At 43.6% G+C, this 17779-nt stretch overlaps 1 protein-coding gene across 1 annotated transcript in view; it reads right to left on the reverse strand.

The window, feature by feature from the left end:
* Coq3 (ubiquinone biosynthesis protein COQ3, mitochondrial) overlaps positions 1 to 17779 on the reverse strand; it is a 671041-nt gene that overhangs the window by 442338 nt on the left and 210924 nt on the right. The window contains exon 2 of the mRNA XM_068386252.1: positions 2094 to 2321. Within this exon, the coding sequence (XP_068242353.1) occupies positions 2094 to 2321 (228 nt within the window). The remainder of the gene's footprint in view (positions 1 to 2093; positions 2322 to 17779) is intronic.

Consider the following 17779-nt stretch of genomic DNA (forward strand, 5'->3'; position numbering starts at 1 on the left):
CTGTAAGGCGGCACTGCCTTACTGCCTTCCATCCAGAATGAATGAACAAATGGAAGGGGAGAATGTGACATTCAAGCTTCCATCCATCCATAACCTGCCGGGCTCTACCAACAGACATATGGATGGCAGACCAAGAGAGGTCTGGAGAACACTCCTAAGAGAAAAAGTCTTCTGCCGGCCGGCAGAAGTCTAAGCCAGTCCTACAACCTACCCTGTACTAGGGTCGAATGTAGGATGGCGGCCAAGGTTTTGTGATGGCTAGGCCATCACCAAAGGACAGAGGGGGAGGGATGAGGGTCCTATAAGGTGAGGAAGGGTTAGCCCTGAAGCCCACCCTACCTCGCCTAACAAACTCCGCTCTAGTAAACGACTATCCCCTATGCTAAGAAAACTCATCCCAGCCTAGGGTAGTCGAATACAGCAAAGAGGTTAACAGCACCTTGCCACCTCCAGCAATACAGAAACGGGGTTTGGTGCTGTTATTTCCCCAAGGAATGGAGAATTCTATTCTCTGACCTAGGGTAAAACAGCACAGGACTAGTCTGCTAAACCACAGAAAGAAGGAATCATTTCGTACAGAAACCTTCAGGTGTGGCCTAGGGAGGTCTAGCCTCCTATGTCTGCAGCCTAACCTAGCAAAGGAATCTCACTCACTTTGTCAGGCAGCTACAGACCCCAGACAGAATACTCTGATGTTCTGACTAAGCCCAAAATCCAGTCACTCTGGTTACAGCACAAGGACAGAAACACCCTAGCCTAGTTTTACCCAAATACAATCCAGATAAAACTGTCTAGGGTTAAGCCTAGGCTAACTCAGAGGGATGAAGGGATTGATCTTAGACCTCTAGAGGAGAAAGAACAATCGGGGAAGTGTGCGAAAGTATACTAAAGCCCCTTAGGCTATTAGCCTAGGCGCGGTGAGAATCGATTACCTAAATTATTTCAGTAATTATCTTACATGTATAAATAACTGCCTACGGCTTCAATAAAATTATCACACTAGGAGAATCTATTATATCATGCATGAAAGTACTAAAAGCAAAATGCCTAGGCTACTAAGCCTAGCGTAAGCGAGGATTGGTTACCTAAATCGCAGAAACTGATAAATACTATCGGCATAATATAAAGAATTCCCAGTAGGAAGGCTAAATAGCTAAATTTATTAAAGCATTAAGACCGGGGAAAGTAGCTCTGGCTAAGTAAATGACTCGTGCATAGTGAGCGACAGCGTCCATGACGCCTCCGGTAGGCAACAGCTCTTGTTTACGTTAACATCACCTTTGATTTTAATTTAAAACAACAAGAACTTACATTTATACAAAGTAAAGATAATACTCAACTTTCCAGGGGCAGAAGAGGCTGGAGAAAGCATCATAATGTTGAATAATATCCAAAATAACGAGAGAGCACAAGGGAATCACCGAGCAATAGAGCTACGAGATAAGGAATGAACATGGCGCCATTGATGACGTCATATACAGACTTGAAACGGGGAGGAGAGGTACCTTAATAATGGCTCCCCTTTTGTTTCTTGCCACTTTTCCCTCTCGAAGCGTTAACGCTATTCGGGGTGAAGATAGCTATGTGGCGTGTCAGGAATACGTCCTCTGATATTATGCGATATCCCTATAAGAGTAAATTAGGGATATTCGCTCCAGGAGTTAGAATTCTGGGTACCTTAAGGTAAAATTCTCTGGGAATATCACTGTAGTTTAATACAGTATACCCTAGGAAGCTACTTTAAAGGAACTTCCATCAGGACGACATGGCCTGAGCCCAAAAATCAGAAAGTTAATTCAGCTCTAACATTCCTAACATACTAAAGAAAAAACAATAAAAACCAAGTGGTGACAAATGAGTGAGTGAGGAGCAGGGTACCCCTGCATCATCACTAACCTACTGCTAATAAAGTACCTTGTAACCAAGCTAGCTCGCACCAAAGGTGTACAGTACTCATATCAAAGTGTAAGGTTTATAGTTACTTAGAAACAAATGCATTTGTCTGTTGAAAAGACATGACATAGGTAACATATCTTCTGTATGTATATTTGCAAAATATTCATTAACTTAGCAAATGGAAATATGAAATATACCTTAATCGATTTAGTGCATGAAGTGGCTTAGCATCACCTTTAGGGTCCCACCACATGCTTGCCATAGATCTGAATTTGCTAACTTCTTCTTCAACAAAGGTGGATTCTCTTTCCTGGGTATAGGAATCAGAATCAGAACTATACTTAATGGAGCAGTATTTACGAGATATGGTAGTCCCATGATCCTGATACAAATTGCTTTTTGGCCGAGGCTTTTTCATTGTTGCACTGCAAAATTAAAAAGTAGGATTTACAATACTGTATAATACCTATTATTATCATACCTAACTTCAAATCATGGTAGTTTATGTTTCAAACTTAGAATTCATGGAAAATATGACAAATTTGGAAGTAATTTGTATTTTCCCAATGATACAAACCTGTAGCTATTCATAGGGGTATACTAAAAGACGAGCCATTAGATTTTTAGCGAGGATTAATCACCCACCCGCTAGTTAGCAAGGGGTAAGGGGTAGGAACTACATGTACCCCTCTCAGTTACACACACAGGTTTAGGCCAATCTGTATAAATACCTACAGGTTTGTATCGTTAGAAAAAATACAAATTACTTCCAAATTTGTCATTTGTTCCATCACAAAATGCAAACCAATGCTATTTATAGGGATTGACTTACCCTTTAGGGGGGTGGAAGTCCTTGCCAATCTGGCTTTTGGCTTTGACCCGGGGATTCTCCTTTATGTGTTAATAGGTGGAAACAATACACTTCACTAAAACAGTGCTATGCACGGTCCGCAGCCTACACAAGCTGTGTGCTTGTGATGCTAGCAATGTGACTGTCAAGGTAACAGTTTTTTTGAGTCAGGAATTTTCAGAGGTCACCATGACATACCCAATAGCCCCCTCATTAGGTATGGGGAAGCAAAAGTATTGACACAATACAGGTTACACAATGGAACAATGGTTTACCTGCAGTTGGTTGAGGTCAGCTATGCAGAGGACCCTGGGTGCTGATTCCCCAAGAATGGGGAGGAAAAAGAAAAGAAGGGGCCAGTCATTCTTAATCCTTCATTCAGACTAATCCCAAGTAACCTTTGCCCTGAACCCTTTACTAATTGTCCATCAAGGAGCTTGAGATGTTAAAACAGTTGTGCAACCACCACAGGACCAATGGAAAATGTCCCTGTTCCTGTGGGTTACAGCCGCCTGGAGTAGCTGCGCCACAGAGTAATTTCGTTTGAATGACAGTGACGTAGCAATGTCCCTGACATCATGAGCTCCGGGTCGACATGTCAGAGGAGGATTGGGATTTGGTGCCAGGTCAAGGACCTTGCAAATCCAAGCAGAGATGGTGTTTTTCGTGATCCTCCTCTTGACCTTCCTCGTGCTGACAAAGAGTGCTGGCACTCGGGGGCGAGCTGCAGATGTCCTTTTGAGGTAATACCTCAAACTCCTTAATGGGAATAGTAACAGTTGATCTGGGTCATCGGTTACAGAATGGAGACTCTTTATCCGGAAGGAATAGAATCTATGACCAGCTACCCACCGGATTCCGAGTCTTTCCAATAAATTCATGCACAAAGCTGAAGCTTACCTCTCCCCATCCCCTTGAATGGGCGATGTCATACGAGAGACCATGAAGTTCACTAACTCTTTTGGCTGAAGCCAAAGCGAGTAGGAACACCAACTTCAGAGTGAGGTGGTGATCTGTTGCCTGATATATTGGTTCATAGGAGGGACCCTTCAGAGACTGAAGGGCCCGTTCCAAAGAAAAGGTCTCACTTCCAACTGGGGACAGGTGAGTTCGAAACTTCGTATGAGGAGAGAAAGTTCCAGCAAAGAGAAAATATCTAATCCTTTCAGTTTAAAGGCAAGCCTCTGAGCTGAATGGTAACTTTTTACTGCCAAAACTGAGAAGAGTATTTCCTCCTGCAGGTACACAAGGAACTCCGCTACTGCTGGAATAATGGCATCGAGGGGAGAGATAACCCTTCCACAACACCAACTATAGAAGACATTCCACTTTGCCTGATAGACTGATGGTGATGATCGTCGTAGATGTCAGGCCATCCATTTCGCAACATGTTGCAAAGATCCTCTCTGAGTGAGGAGGTGCTGTATAGTCTGCAGGCATGAAGTCGTAACGAAGCTACAGCTCTATGGAAGATGTTTGCGAGTGGCTATCTGAGTAGATCGTATCGTGAAGGGAGTTCTCTTGGAAGCTCTGTTAGGAGCTGCAGAAGGTCCGGGAACCATTCTGCATGATGCTCCAGCGGAGCTATGAGAGTCATCGAGAGATTGACCAATGTTCTGGTCTTGTTGAGTACTCTTCTCATCAGACAGAACGGGGAAAAGGCATAAACGTCGATGTTGTTCCACCGTTGCTGGAATGCATCTTGACAGAGGGCCTTGAGGCCGGAGACTGGGGAACAGTAAAACGAGAGCCTGAAACTCACGGACATCGCGAAGAGGTCCACAGTCGGGGAACCCCACAAAGTCATGACTTTGTTGGCTACTAGATGATTCAAAGACTACTCGTAGCCCACAATATGAGTTGCTCTGCTCAGGTTGTCTGCGAGTACATTCCTTTTGCCCAAAATGAAGCAAGCTGATAAGGTCGACAAGTTGTCTTCTGACCTTCTTAGGATTTCTACTTCCACATGGGATAGGGGCTGCAAAAAAGAACAGACTTGTTTCTTGATGTAAGCCACTACTGTGGTGTTGTCACTCATCAGCCCAACAAGTGGCCCGCCAGGAATTGTTAAAGGGCAAGGAAAGCTGCCTTCATCTCTAAGAGATTTATGTGCGGGTACCTTTCAGACTCTGACCATAGGCCTAAGACCGTGTGGTGCACCATGTGGGTCCCCACCTTTCTTTTGATGCATCTGAAAAGAGCATCAAGTCCGGGGGGAGGACAAGAAGGTCAACGCCCTTAAGCAGATTCTCGTCTGCCCCCCACCACCCGAGGTTGGTCCGTTCTTCCAGTCCTATAGGAACTAGAATGTCCAGGGAATCATTGGACTGACTCCAGCTGGACTTTACCCACCACTTGAGAGATTGCATCCTGAGGCGGCCATTGGGAACTAGACGGACCAAGAATGATGGGTGCCCGAGGAGACACAACCACCTCTGGGCTGGGAGGAATGGTCTTGCAACTTTCCTAAGCCTTACTACCCTGTCAACTGATGGGAAGACTTCCTGTAGATCAGCGTCTATGATAATATTTAAGTATACCAGTCATTGAGAGCGAAGCAGCGAGAACTTCTCGAGGTTTACCATGATCCCCAGATCATTGCAAATCCTCAGAAGATTATTTTGAAGTTGAAAAAAGGTTGCCTCCAAGTCTGCTAAAATCAGCCAGTAGTCCAGATAATGTAGTTGACAAATGCCGATTCTGTAAGCCCAAGATGACACTAGGACGAACACACATGAAAACCTGGGGTGCTATGGAAAGACCGAAGCACAGCACCTCAAACACGTATTTCCTGTTGTCTAGTATGATTTTCAGTTACTTCCTTGAAGATGGATGGATTGGGATCTGTAAGAATGCATCCTTTAGGTCCAGTGTACATATGAAGTCCTGTGGTCTTACTGCTTGTCTGACCGTGTCTGCCGTCTCCATGCTGAACGGAGTTTGTTTGACAAACTTGTTCAGAGCCGAGAGGTCAATGAATGGTCTCTAGCCTCCAGACACCTATTTCATAAGATAGAGTCATCTGAAGAAGCCTGGGGAGTAGTCAGGGACTTCTTGGAGAGTGCCTTTTCCCAAAATGGTCTCGAATTCACAGCTCCTTTGCAGATCCTTTCGCATAGGAGCTGGATAGAACTGGAGTCTTGGTCAGTGGAGGGAGAGATTGAGTGAACAGGACGTGATACCCTGAACTGATCATGGAGATCGTTCAGGGCTCGGCCCTGAGCTGTATCCAACTCTGCCAGAAGCATTGCAGGCATCCCCCACTGGAGGACAAGTGGGAGGATTGCCCATCCTAGTGGTTGCGGACTCAGCCGCCTCCTCTAGGATTTTTCTATCTACGAAAGGACTTGAAGCCCTTCCAATCCTTGGTAGGAAAGGGCTTCGTAGATACCTTAGATATAGCTGAGTTAGCTGTTGTCCTCTTTGTCGGCGGTTTCGGCTGTTGTTTCTTCTGCGGAGGTGGTGGTGGTCTATAGGACTGAGATGTCAAGGCCCTATGAAGAAGGGGGTCCTGTTTGGACTTCCTCTATCTCTCAGCAGCCCGCTCAACGTCTTCCGGACTGAACAAGGAGGAACTCTTTAGAGAGGAGTTCCTCAGTCTCGTTACCTCATTATGTGAGACTTGACAGTGGAACCTTTCTAATATCAAGTCCCTTCGTCAGAGGATGGTGTTTGCCCACAAGTTCTCAACTTGGTGGGCAAGGAACTCGATGGTTCGAGTTCCCAATAGTAGAAAGGTTTCCATCGCCTTCCTGGAGCTCTCCTTGTACAAGTCCTTGGTAATCATAAAGTGTCCCACTGACCCCAACCAGTGATCCAGTCACGAAGTAGCATGCATGGCATACTTCACTGCCTTCTCCTGGTTTAGGATCTCCGAAGCGGAGAACGAGACCTACCGACCCGGGAGTCTTTCAAGGGAGATCCCCTAGGTGAGTTCCTCTAATGAGTGGTGTTAAGGAAGTGCTGGAAGAGGATCATCGTAGACCTCCTCTCCTGCACAAATGGCGGCGGGAGACGTTTTGAGGATGAGCCTGGCCGGGGGGAGCTAGAGGAGCTGGTGATCTGCGAGATCACCTTCCGATGGGACCAGGGCAAGGCTGCACTGGTCTTGGGGAGGCTTTTGAGTCCCATAGACATGGTCTAGATCCGTGTCTTTGCCCTCTTGAGGCGCCACTGCCGGTTAGACAACCCGTTGATGGCCCTTATGCAGGCTAAGGGCTGACAGAAGGCGTGTCCTGACTCCTTCCCCTCCAACTCCGATAGCCTCCGACTAGCAGCTTTGGGAAGATGTTCGTCGTCGTCATCGTCAAGATCCTTCATCCACGAGACATCATACCAGGGTGGGTCGCGGTTGTACTTTGCATGATGGGAGTCACTTGTTGACAGCCATGCAGGAGGATGTCTCTTGGGACCTTCTGAAGGCCATGAAGCTCTGACTAAAGATTTGGGAAGTGTCTTAGATTCTTTTGACTTCTTCCGAGGAGGAAAGTAAACCTCCAAGAGTGAAGGTCTTGGAGGATCTTCCCTTCGATTCACACCTGCAGGAGGTGAGACAACCTCCTGTAAGGGTTTGGAGACTGGTTGTAGCTCTCAAGGCACAACCTCAATGGGAGAGGGATGGAAGGCACCCACCAGAGACTCTTCTCTTAGAGGAAACTCTTGGGAAGTTGGAGAAGGATGTGAGACTACTTGGGGAGGAGTAGGTATGACAATGTTAAGCCTCCACTTAGACGTTCGTACCAATGTCCTCGCTTCCTATTCAGGGGGAGGAGGAAGAAACAGGGACTTCTCAAGGAGGAGGAACTGTTGACATCCACCTTGCATCAGCTGGAGGAGAAGACAGTTCCCGATGTATCCTGGGTGTTCTAGATGAATGGATGGGAGGAAAACCTCCTACAAAGGTCTGGTAGACGGCTCTAGCCAGGGTGTTGAACCACGATTCCTGTTCCACACTGGCGGATTGAAGCTGAGGGTTTCTGAAAGGAAGAAACCTTACCTGCAACAATCGACGACCGGACGGAAGTCTGCAGCTTCATAGATTCCTTCTTACAGGGGAAAGGAACAGAGCCGAGAGTCATCCTTGCCGTGAGATGTTCTCCTAGGAGAACGCGAAGGTCTGTGCTTGCAGACTGGAGAGCAAGGGGATGAACCTCTATGAGGTGCGGACGAACAGCGAAATGGAGAATGCCGATGACCAGGCAAGTGCAGAGAGAATCGTGAGGGACAGTGCCTGGAAACACATTTCCTCTCTGGTGAACGATGGTGTTCCTTGAATGACAATGTACCGGTGAACAACAGCGTTTAGGTGATCGACGAGTCACAGGATAGTGTCGAGTAGCGGTAGCACAACAAGCTGCTGGTGAACTGCGTGTGGCTGGCGAGCACTGAGAGGTTGGGGAATGGCAAGCAATAGGAGAATGCCAGTTGACTACTGATCGTTTAGGAGATCGGCGAGTCACTGGCGAATGACAAGTCATCAGAGACTGGCAAGCAGCAGGAGACCGATGGTGAACTGGCGAACGGTAAACCGTTGTCGAACGGTGAGAAGCCAAAGAATGGAGAACAGCTGGTCATTGACGAGAGACAGGCGAAGAGCTGGGGGACTGCGAATAATAGGTGATTCATGACTGCAGTAAGTCAACAAAAAGATTGAGAATCAGGAGATTCAATGGACGCTGGCATGCCCCGAACAGCTGTTCGATGGCAAGAGGTTGGGAAGAATCGTTAGCAGGGTAACACAGCAAGACTGGTGAAGGGCGGGTTCGAGGAGAGTCCGATAAGATAGGCGAGGGTGGCAAATAAGCAGGCAGTCAGTGAAGTTGATGAAACTCGTCACGCTGACAATTCTTGGACGAACGCTGTGACTGAGGAGACGAGGGCTGGAGAGTGAGTGAGCGGCGCGGTCCTGGCGAGTGACGATCCTCCGAAGGGGATCGTCTGGCAGATGAATGCAGTGAGCCGAAGAGACGTTTCTTTGACAGAGTGGAAGGAGAACGCCTGAGGTGACAAGGTGGACCACAAACTCTGCAAGCTCAGCACTGATGATGACGATCCTCCGCAGTGGGGAGGACTGCCCAGCAGGATAATCTCTACCAGGTCTCAGGATCGGTGTCTCTGGAGGGATCTCACTTTAGGACGAAAGGGATGCCCACCCGCAGAGGAGATTTGCCTCGGACTTTGCACCACCCGATGGAAGAGTCGGCTCAGCAAAGGGGAGAGGGCGAGGGCGGTCTTTAGTAATGGCGACAGCAGCACCAGAAGAGGCATGATGGGAATCGTCAGCAGACGCCGCAGATGATGCCTCATGATCACTGAGGTCTACACTCACCAGGGCCAAAGGATCCACCTTGGAGTCAGATGAACACTACCTCTCAGCACCAAATTCAAGAAGCTGGAACAGCGCCTTCCTTGAAGGGGGCCCAATCACGCCAAGAGACTGCCACACAAGAAAAAAATCAGAAAAAGAGCAGGTTTCCCCCGGGGGGATTGATTGATTGATTATCAGTTATCTGGCATCCTGACATCTATGTTCATTGACGCCAATGTTATTTGTTAAACATAAAGAAAAAAATATATAAATGGTAAATCAGTTTAAAACAATAAAATTAAGAACACCTTTATAACAGTTAGATAGTTTTTAAAAGACCTGCTTCTGGAATAAATTAAAAAATACCACTAGTATAGTACAACACATCATGTCTGGGAATCTTGGCAAGGATGAAACTGCCATCCTCACCTCGAGCTTCAAACAGTTGTCCATTTCTTTCGGTACTATAAGTGGGACATTGGATCAACAGATGTCTCACTGTCAAGGGTACTAAACAGTCGTCGCAATACGGTTGGTGATGGTCATTTAGCAGAAACTCGCGTGTCAACCAAGTGTCACCAATGCAGAGTCAACAAAGAGACATCTCCCACTTTTGGGGCATCATGTTATATCTCCAAGGAGATATGAGATATGAAATGTGTAATTTCTCTCATTTTATTGCCACCCAGACTATCCCAGTGCTGTTGCCAATTATTATAAAACAATTTCTTGATGGTAGGTAGGAAATCATTACAGGGAATGGGATACCTACTTGGTAGCAGCTCGGATGTGGCATTCTTTGCCAGTAAATCTGCCTTCTCCTTCCCAGGGACACACTTGTGAGTGCAGGAACCCAACAAAATCGAAATGATTTACCTCTCAGTCCAATGATAAAAAGCCATTCTAAAATCTTTAAAACTATAGGGTTCCCAGACTTAAAAACTTCTAAAGCTTGAAGGACACTACTTGCATCACTAAATAAGGTAAAATTACCCTTCTCCTCCAACGCTATTTTCTCAATAGCGGTTAGTATGCCATACAATTCGGCAGTAAATATGGAAGCTGTTAGAGAAAGTGCACCTATACATTTAAAACCATTACTATGTACTCCAAATCCAACACCAGCATCAGATTTGGAGCCATCGGTATATATAAAAGTTGATTACCTATGTTCTGCAACATGTTCCATAAAAAGAGACCTAGCTTCTAATTCAGTCATATTCTTTTTAACACCAATAAAATAATTACAAAAAGATATCTCAGGTAATTTCCATGGAGGGGTTGATGATATCTTAAATGGAAGCACCTTACTTCTAGTTATAGCAAGACTGTTCGGTAATTGTTTCACCTGAATACCATAAGGTTGAGGAGATTTAGGGTGCATATCAAAGTATGTTGAGTGTCTTACAAGGCTTGTAGTCTGAAAGGCTAAACAATCAGGGAGTCTTTTCACCCTAAGCCAATACCGAACAATAGAAGACTTTTGGTAAAGGTCTAAAGGTAACTCTCCACCGTCAACAAGGAGGCTTGGGATAGGTGAAGTTCTAAAGGCTCCTGTGGCCAATCTGATACCGGTAAGGTGTATAGAATTTGAAATCTTTAGTCGACCTGAGTTGGCTGAGGAGTATATTTCACATCCATAACTAATTTTTGAAAAAATTATGGCCTTGTATAATTTTAAAATAGTTTTGCAGTCTGCTCCCCACGATTTATGGGACAAAACTTTAAAAAGATTTAGAGCTTCAAGACACTTTACTTTTAAAGCTTTAAAGTGAGAAACCCATGTAAGCCTACAATCAAATATCAATCGAAAAAATCTAGCTTCACTTACACATGGGATTTGTTGACCTTTGATGTATATATCGGAGTCTGGATGTACTCCCCAAATACGACAGAATGGACAACAGTAGTTTTACTTGTTGAAAACTTAAATCCACTCATATCAGCCAACTGAATAATTTTCTCAACTGAGAGTTGTAGTTTTCTCTCAATCATCGACATTCTAGATCCAGCAAACAATGTGGAGAGATCATCTACAAATAGTGTTGAGAGAATATCCTGAGAAATGACAGAGGATAGCCCATTAATTGCTAGTGCAAATAGAGTTACACTTACCACACTACCCTGTGGAACTCCTCCTTCTTGTCTTTTTTTCTCCGATAGAGCTTCCCCCACTCTCACTTGAAAAAATCTATGTGAAATGAATGACTGAATGAACGTTGGTAGCTCTCCTTGTAATCCTGAATTATGAATGATTTTGGGAATACCATATGTCCATGCAGTTTCATAGGCTTTTTCAAGGTCAAAAAAGACTGTTACATGTTGCTGTTTGGAAGCAAAGGCTTCAGAAATAGAGGACTCAAGTCGTAACAATGCATTTTCCTAAATCCACACTGTATAGGTGATAAAATATACTTTATCTCCAGATACCACACCTGTCTTGCATTGACCATCTCCGTGATCTTACATAAGCAACATGTCAATGTAACTGGTCGGTAGTTTGCTGCTAAAAACTTGTCCTTACCGGGTTTTATAAAGGCTAAAATAATGGCTAGTTCCCAAAAACTTGGATAACTATGATCATGCCATATCCTGTTAATAATGCTCAAAATAAATAACTTGGTATTAATAGGTACATGTTTGATCATTACATATGGAATTCCATCAGGACCAGGGACTGTATCATTGCAATTAGCAAGTGCAGAATCAAATTCCCTTTCGGTAAAAGAATTATCGTAGGATTCCTTTTTTTTCTGTTGCAAAATTTATAATTTTACGTTCTTTACTGCTTCTATACTGGTAACCAGGAGCTACTTTACACTTGCTTGATACATTGGAGAAATGGTAAGCCAATGCATTGCTAACCTCATTTGTTCCAGTCACATATTGACCATTCACCCTTAACACTGGTGGTGGGTTCGGAGTGAATTTGCCTGATATCTTTTTTACTTTCCTCCACACAGAAGATGATGGTGTTCTACTGTTAATGGAGGAAACAAAAGACACCCAAGACTGACTCCTAGCTTCTTTCATGGCATGACAAAACTGTGCTCTACATTTCTTGCATATAATTAAATTCTTCTCAGTACGACGCCTGCGCAATCGAGTTAAAGACTTTCTCGTTGCTCTGTGCAGGGCAGTTAGTTCTGAAGACCACCAGGGGACTGGTCTTCGTTTGAATAACCCTGCTGTTTTGGGAATTGAATTGACTCCTGCTGTATGGAGAGTTCTTTTCAGCTAAGTCTATGAAATCATCAATATTTTCAAACTATTCTGCATTCCATTCAAATTCACTCAACTCATGAAATCTATGCCAGTCCGCCTTCTCAAGATTCCATCGTGGCAATCTCTATAAAGGTGGACCATTGTCGGTGTTTATAATGATTGGTGCATGATCACTGGAATGCCAATCATTCAATGTCCTCCAATAAAAATCAAGAAGGCAATTAGTGCTTGCGATTGATAGGTCAATGCACAACAAAGTACATGTCTGAACATGAAAGTGAGTGGGCTCTCCTGTAATAAGTAGTCCTACATCTTCATTTTCCACAATTGATGATATAATGTTGCCCCTAGTGTTTGCTAAAACATCGCCCCATAATGGATGTCTACTATTAAAATCCCCCAACAAGAGAAAAGGTTGAAGGAGTTGTTGAATCACCTCTACTATATCTTAGTTCGAAATTTGTAATTAGGAGGCAAATAAAGAGAGCAAATTGTGTATTTTTTCCCTACATCTATTTGTAAAACCACTGCCTGCAGAGGGGTACAAATGGGTAAGGATATTTGAGGAACATCTCGGCGAACATATGTCAGACTTCCTCAATGGATCCCTGTTTGTTGATCGTAAGGTGTCCTATACCAAACATACTCTCGAGGAGACATGGAGTATTAGCATCCAGCTTGTTTTCCTGTAGACATACAACTATAGGGGAGTGCTCACGAATGAGGAGCTTAAGTTCTTTATATTTGGCCCTTAAACCCTGACAATTCCATTGCAAAATGGAGGAGAAAATTATGGATTATTTCTGAAAGATATCTTAGATGAGGTCTTCTCATTTGTAGTCTTTGATTCAACATTATTTCCTGTTGGCTTCTTTAGAAAGGATCTTAATGAATTAGGTTTCAAATTTTCCTTTTCAATGTCCTTTCATTCTTGAGGGGGAAGGTGAACCTCAAATTGAATTTTTTATTGATTTGAGTTTGTTGAAGGTTCATCATCTTTTTCAGATAAAATATTGTACCTATTTGCAATAGGTAACTTGGCATTTCTCGTTGGAGAGGAGAGGGATGGTGGTCTCCCTCTTTTTCAATTGAAAGGTGGAGAACCATTTGGCGTATGCACCTCCATTATAGTAGGTGCATCCAATGGTTATCTAGCAGGGGATTTCTCCCCTAAATCTGGCAATGATGCTACCCGAGATGAAAGCCTTGGGCTTTTAATCCGAGGGGTGGCAGATTTAGAAGAAGGAGAGGCATGTTAACAGCTTTGGGAGGTAATTTAGCAATATGATGACTTACATTACCTGTTCTATGTGTATAATTTTTTCTATACGTCCTACCTTCTTAGATTGTAAGGCCTTAGCATAACTTTTAGTTTTTCTTAGAAGTCGCCGAGCATATCCTACACTGATATGCTCTGCATCTGACTAAAAAACAGAAGCTTCTTCTATTTCATACTGAGGGTATTTTTGATTAGTAAGTTTATGATTTTGGCTATAATTAGGGCATTTTGAAATAGAACTGCAGGGTCCATGCTCAGGATCTGTACAATTTTCGCAAATCTTTTCCTTTTTGCATACTCTTGATGGATGTCCAAATTTATAGCAATTATAACACTGTAATGGTTTCTGTTTGTAGACACAAACTGGAATCCTCTCATTTTCGATGTATACATGAGAGGGTACATCATGGTCTTGAAATGTTAAAATAGTCATATTGGTTCTTGGAAATTTATGAACCCTCCATATTTCCCTAGGCCACATATCTAATATTTCTTCTTCATTAATTCATAAAGATTTCTAAAAGAAAATAAAAAAAAAAAAAAAAAACAACCGACCAACCGAAATTCAAGTGCGGCTTGATGTCTACTACTAAATTTCCTTCTATCTAAATATTATTTAGCATAATAGACTGTGTTCCAGATTTGGCAGGAATTAAAATGGACTTCTTGCCAAATCTAGAAATGTCTCCATGCTCTATAGTGCCTACTTTCTGTTGTATTAGTTTACTAAATTTGAAATAGTTGTACAGTATTCTTCTTTCTTTGAGGTTGCTATAATCCACATTGTTGGTATAGGCTTTCTTTCACTTATTTTGTTTTCGGTTCCATAGACTCATTTTGATGGCAGTCACTAGGGCGATATATGTCCAGGTTTCTAGGAGCAGTATTGCATAGTGCTCCATTAATCTTGCTATTATCACATTTAATGTTTTAGACCTCACAGACTGCTTTAAAAGCATCCATGCTTCCCATTTTTCAATGTCCCTAAAATTCATACTTATTTCAGTAATCTTACCATAAACTTTAAAAGTCATCCACAATGCTTCATAATGACAGCTTATTGGAAAATCACATATATGAATGACTTTCAATTTCTGAACATGACATTGGAGTGGTCCTTTTTCGTTCCTAAGTCAGCAACTAAATTTTCCCTAATAGAATTGCAAGAGGTCATCAACAGTGCCGGGGGAGGGGGGGGTGTCAACCTGTCTGGGAGAGGGGGTTTCGTTGTCAGCAGGATCCATAACAGAAGGCCGTGTCCAGTTTGTTTTGTTTTTGTTGTTGGTTTGTTTATCTGCTTGAGAATATTAAGAAAGTATCATACGTTGGAGAGGAAATTTACATTCTCCACTATCAGCATAATGAGAGTATACTTCCCAGATGGTACACTCCATACCCTACCTGAAGAGTAACACCAAAACAGGTATAGAGGCACAGGTGTAAGCTAAACCCGCCTGTTAGGACTGAGACCAAGAAAATATGGAATCATCCTCCACATATCTATAATGATGGGCTTCCAGCCAGAAGCCAAGAGTCCCACCTCAAGGATTAGATCTCCTTGATGACCCAACCCTTGAGAGTGGTTCCGCTAAAAAGGTCCAAACTATCTTCGGAATAGCTGAGATCATCCAATGCTCTCACATATAGCTTTCAATGCGAATACCTCCCAACCGTGATCCCTTCTTCTATTCATCTAAGCAGGCATCAATAAAAAATGTGGAAATATTCATGCCTTTAAAATAATAAAACAAAAATAAATCAATAAATAAATGAACATATAAAATAAACATATATATATATATATATATATATATATATATATAGATAGATAGATAGATAGATAGATAGATAGATAGATAGATAGATAGATAGATAGATAGATAGATAGATAGATAGATATATATATATATATATATATATATATATATATATATATATATATATATATATATATATATATATATATATATATATATATAACGGATCTATTTTTGGGCTCGGGCCATGTCGTCCTGATGGAGGTTCCTTCATAGTAGCTTCCTAGGTTATATTTAACTACAGTGATATATTCCAGAGAATTTTACTTAAGGTATCCTGAATTCTAACTCCTGGCACAAATATCCCTGGCTTTCGCCTTTAGGGATATCGTATAATATTAGAGGACGTATTCTTGACACACCACATAGCTATCTACTCCCCGAATAGCGTTTACGCTTCGAGAGGGGAAAGTGGCAAGAATTGGAGGAGAGCCGTTATTAAGGCACGCTCTACTCCTACTGCTGAGTACCTGTGTGACGTCATGTCCGGGCGCCATCTTGTTATTCTTTCATTTGTTTCATTTGTAGCGGACCTTACTCGGTGTTTTCCCAGTGCTCTCACGCTTTTTGGGATTATTTTCTCGCTATGATGCTTTCTCCAGCCTCATCTGCCTCTGGAAAGTTGAGTATTATCTTTACTTTGTATAAATGTAAGCTCTTGCCAGTTTTTTCCTCGATTCAAGGTTCAATTAACGTAACAAGAGCTGTTGCCTAACCAAAGGCGTCATGGATGCCATCGTTCGATATGCATGTGTCATTTAGTCAGCCAGAACGACCTTCCCGGTATATTTCGCTTTAATAAATTTAGCTATTTAGCCTTCATTGCTAGGAAATTTTATATTATGCCAATAGTATCGTGGTTTCAGCGATTTAGGTAACCGATCCTCACTTACGCTAGGCTTCCTAACCTAGGCATCTAGCCCTTGCTTTCATGCATGATATAGTTTCCCTAGTGTGGTAATTTTATTGAAGCTTTAGGCAATATTTCATACATATAAGATATTACTGCATAAATTTTCCTCTTCCAAAGATAGTATACGACAGAGTTTCGGTGATTTAGGTAATCGATTCTCACCGCTTCTAGGGGCTTTAGTATACTTTCATACATGTCCCCGATTGCTCTTGTATCGCCTTATTTAAGTGGAGACTGATACCTCCTAGTCTTTCATAGAGTGATACTAATCTCCCTAGGAGATTCAAGAGCAATCTTTTCTCCCTCTGAGTTAGCCTAGGCTGAACCCTAGTCAGCTTTGTTTTGAATTACATTCGGGTAAATCTAGGCTAGGGTGTTTGTGTCCCTTCCCTTAACCGCAGATTCTGGTTTTGGGTTTAGTCAGAACATCAGAGTATTCCGTCTGTGGTCGGTTGCCGACTGGCAAGGTGAATGAATTGCCGGGTCAGGTTAGGCTACCGACGCAGGAGGCTAGACCTCCCTAGGCCTCACCTGAAGGCATTATATGATATGATGCCTCCTCCCTGTGGCCTAGCAGACAGTCCTGTGCCGGCAGAACCTAAGCTGAAGAAAAGAATTCTTCTATTGCTTGGGAGACTACGACACTAGACTCTGTTCCTTCTGTCTGAGACAGCAGCGAGGGTGCTGCCAATCTCTTTCTGTATTGGGCTAACCCTAGGCTAGAGAATAGAATTCCCTGACCCCTTGGGATAGTTGTAATACTGGAACGGAGTCTTGTTAGGTGAGGTAAGACTGGCTTTACTGCCGGCTCCTCCCTCACCCGACAGGACCCTCACCCCTCCCCTCTCTGTCCTTTAGTGATGGCCTAGCCTTCACATACCTTGGCCATCATCCTACAATCGACCCTAGTGCCGGTAGGTTGTGGGATTGGCTTGGGTTTTCTTTCGGCTGCTCGGCTGTACCGGCTGCCGGCGGAGACCCTAACCCCCTGTCGAGTGTTCTTCAGTCCTCTCTTGGTCTGCCTTCCATAACCCTACCGGCAGAGATCGGTGAGGATGTGGTTGGATGGAAACCTGAATATTACATTTCCCCCTTCCATTTGAACCCTCATTCCGGATGGAGGGCAGTAAGGCTGAGCCTTTACATGCCTCTTCATCCATGCTTTCTCTCTTTCTTACCACTAGTATCCGGGGTCCCAACTGCCTTCAGCCATGAGGCCACCGGCAGCCGGCTGGACTGCAGACCGCTGACAGATTGTACTGTCGCCGGCTGGCATTAGTGGCCGACGGTCGGCGACCCACTGGCAGCCGGTCGAATGGCTGTTTGACGACATATCTCTCGCCGCCGGCTGACGGAGACCGCCGAATGTCGCCGGCCTCCCGGCGGCAGCAGAACTACAACAGCTGGCGATCTGCTGCCCATTACCACTAGAAGGCAGTACACCTTCTAACTTAAACCCAGGTACTAACCTGCTGGCATATGCTGACAGGTA

This window comes from Palaemon carinicauda, chromosome 1 (genome assembly GCF_036898095.1).
Source record: "Palaemon carinicauda isolate YSFRI2023 chromosome 1, ASM3689809v2, whole genome shotgun sequence".
Classification (NCBI taxonomy): domain Eukaryota; kingdom Metazoa; phylum Arthropoda; class Malacostraca; order Decapoda; family Palaemonidae; genus Palaemon; species Palaemon carinicauda.